Raw genomic sequence first — 2,064 nt, forward strand, 5'->3', positions numbered from 1 at the left:
ACACACACAGGAGGGGGCATGTGCCACACACACAGGAGGGGGCATGTGCCGCACACACAGGAGGGGGGCAAGTGACACACACAGAATGGGGCATGTGCCACACACACAGGAGGGGGCATGTGCCGCACACACAGGAGGGGACAAGTGACACACACAGAATGGGGCATGTGCCACACACACAGGAGGGGGCATGTGCCGCACACACAGGAGGGGACAAGTGACACACACAGAATGGGGCATGTGCCACACACACAGGAGGGGGCATGTGCCGCACACACAGGAGGGGGCATGTGTCACACACACGGGAGGGGACAAGTGACGCACACACAGGAGGGGGCATGTGCCGCACACACAGGAGGGGGCATGTGCCGCACACACAGGAGGGGGCATGTGCCGCACACACAGGAGGGGGCATGTGCCGCACACACAGGAGGGGGCATGTGCCGCACACACAGGAGGGGGCATGTGCCGCACACACAGGAGGGGGCATGTGCCGCACACACAGGAGGGGGCATGTGCCGCACACACAGGAGGGGGCATGTGCCGCACACACAGGAGGGGGCATGTGCCGCACACACAGGAGGGGGCATGTGCCGCACACACAGGAGGGGGCATGTGCCGCACACACAGGAGGGGGCATGTGCCGCACACACAGGAGGGGGCATATGCCGCACACACAGGAGGGGGAATGTGCCGCACACACAGGAGGGGGCATGTGCCGCACACACAGGAGGGGGCATGTGCCGCACACACAGGAGGGGGCATGTGCCGCACACACAGGAGGGGGCATGTACCGCACACACAGGAGGGGGCATGTGTCGCACACACAGGAGGGGGCATGTGCCGCACACACAGGAGGGGGCATGTGCCGCACACACAGGAGGGGGCAAGTGACACACACACAGAATGGGGCATGTGCCGCACACACAGAATGGGGCATGTGCCGCACACACAGAATGGGGCATGTGCCGCACACACAGAATGGGGCATGTGCCGCACACACAGGAGGGGGCATGTGCCGCACACACAGGAGGGGGCATGTGCCGCACACACAGGAGGGGGCATGTGCCGCACACACAGGAGGGGGCATGTGCCGCACACACAGGAGGGGGCATGTGCCGCACACACAGGAGGGGGCATGTGCCGCACACACAGGAGGGGGCATGTGCCGCACACACAGGAGGGGGCATGTGCCGCACACACAGGAGGGGGCATGTGCCGCACACACAGGAGGGGGCATGTGCCGCACACACAGGAGGGGGCATGTGCCGCACACACAGGAGGGGGCATGTGCCGCACACACAGGAGGGGGCATGTGCCGCACACACAGGAGGGGGCATGTGCCGCACACACAGGAGGGGGCATGTGCCGCACACACAGGAGGGGGCATGTGCCGCACACACAGGAGGGGGCAAGTGACACACACACAGAATGGGGCATGTGCCACACACACAGGAGGGGGCATGTGCCGCACACACAGGAGGGGGCATGTGCCGCACACACAGGAGGGGGCATGTGCCGCACACACAGGAGGGGGCATGTGCCGCACACACAGGAGGGGGCATGTGCCGCACACACAGGAGGGGGCATGTGTCACACACACGGGAGGGGACAAGTGACACACACAGAATGGGGCATGTGCCACACACACAGGAGGGGGCATGTGTCACACACACAGAATGGGGCATGTGCCACACACACAGGAGGGGGCATGTGCCACACACACAGGAGGGGGCATATAACGCGCGCTCACACACAGGAAGGCAATTAGCACGGTTATAAGGTGCAGCTACAAGCACGCGAGCGCAGGTCACTCACTATCCAGATAATGTTCTAGATACATGCCAGCCGCCATTTTGATGGTAAATCATCAACTTCCGCTAATGACCGGAAGTACAAACGGGGAGCTGGATATAATATATGCAGGCGCCATATTAGGTGGGGCGGAAATGGCTATAGTGTCTTATATATTATTATAATATCAGTATGTTATCGTGTAATTGTGTCAGTGTGTTCTAGTGTCAGTGTGTTATAGTGTAATTGTGTCAGTGTGTTATAGTGTCA

At 61.4% G+C, this 2,064-nt stretch overlaps 1 protein-coding gene across 1 annotated transcript in view; it reads right to left on the minus strand.

Annotated features, from left to right (window-relative positions):
* The window catches only part of ING4 (inhibitor of growth family member 4), an 86,854-nt gene extending 84,999 nt beyond the window's left edge, over nucleotides 1–1,855 (minus strand). Inside the window, exon 1 of the mRNA XM_053693065.1 lies at nucleotides 1,819–1,855. Coding sequence (XP_053549040.1) covers nucleotides 1,819–1,855 — 37 coding nt within the window. The remainder of the gene's footprint in view (nucleotides 1–1,818) is intronic.
* Nucleotides 1,856–2,064: the final 209 nt, after the last annotated feature.

Source organism: Bombina bombina, chromosome 9, assembly GCF_027579735.1.
Source record: "Bombina bombina isolate aBomBom1 chromosome 9, aBomBom1.pri, whole genome shotgun sequence".
Taxonomy (NCBI): Eukaryota; Metazoa; Chordata; class Amphibia; order Anura; family Bombinatoridae; genus Bombina; species Bombina bombina.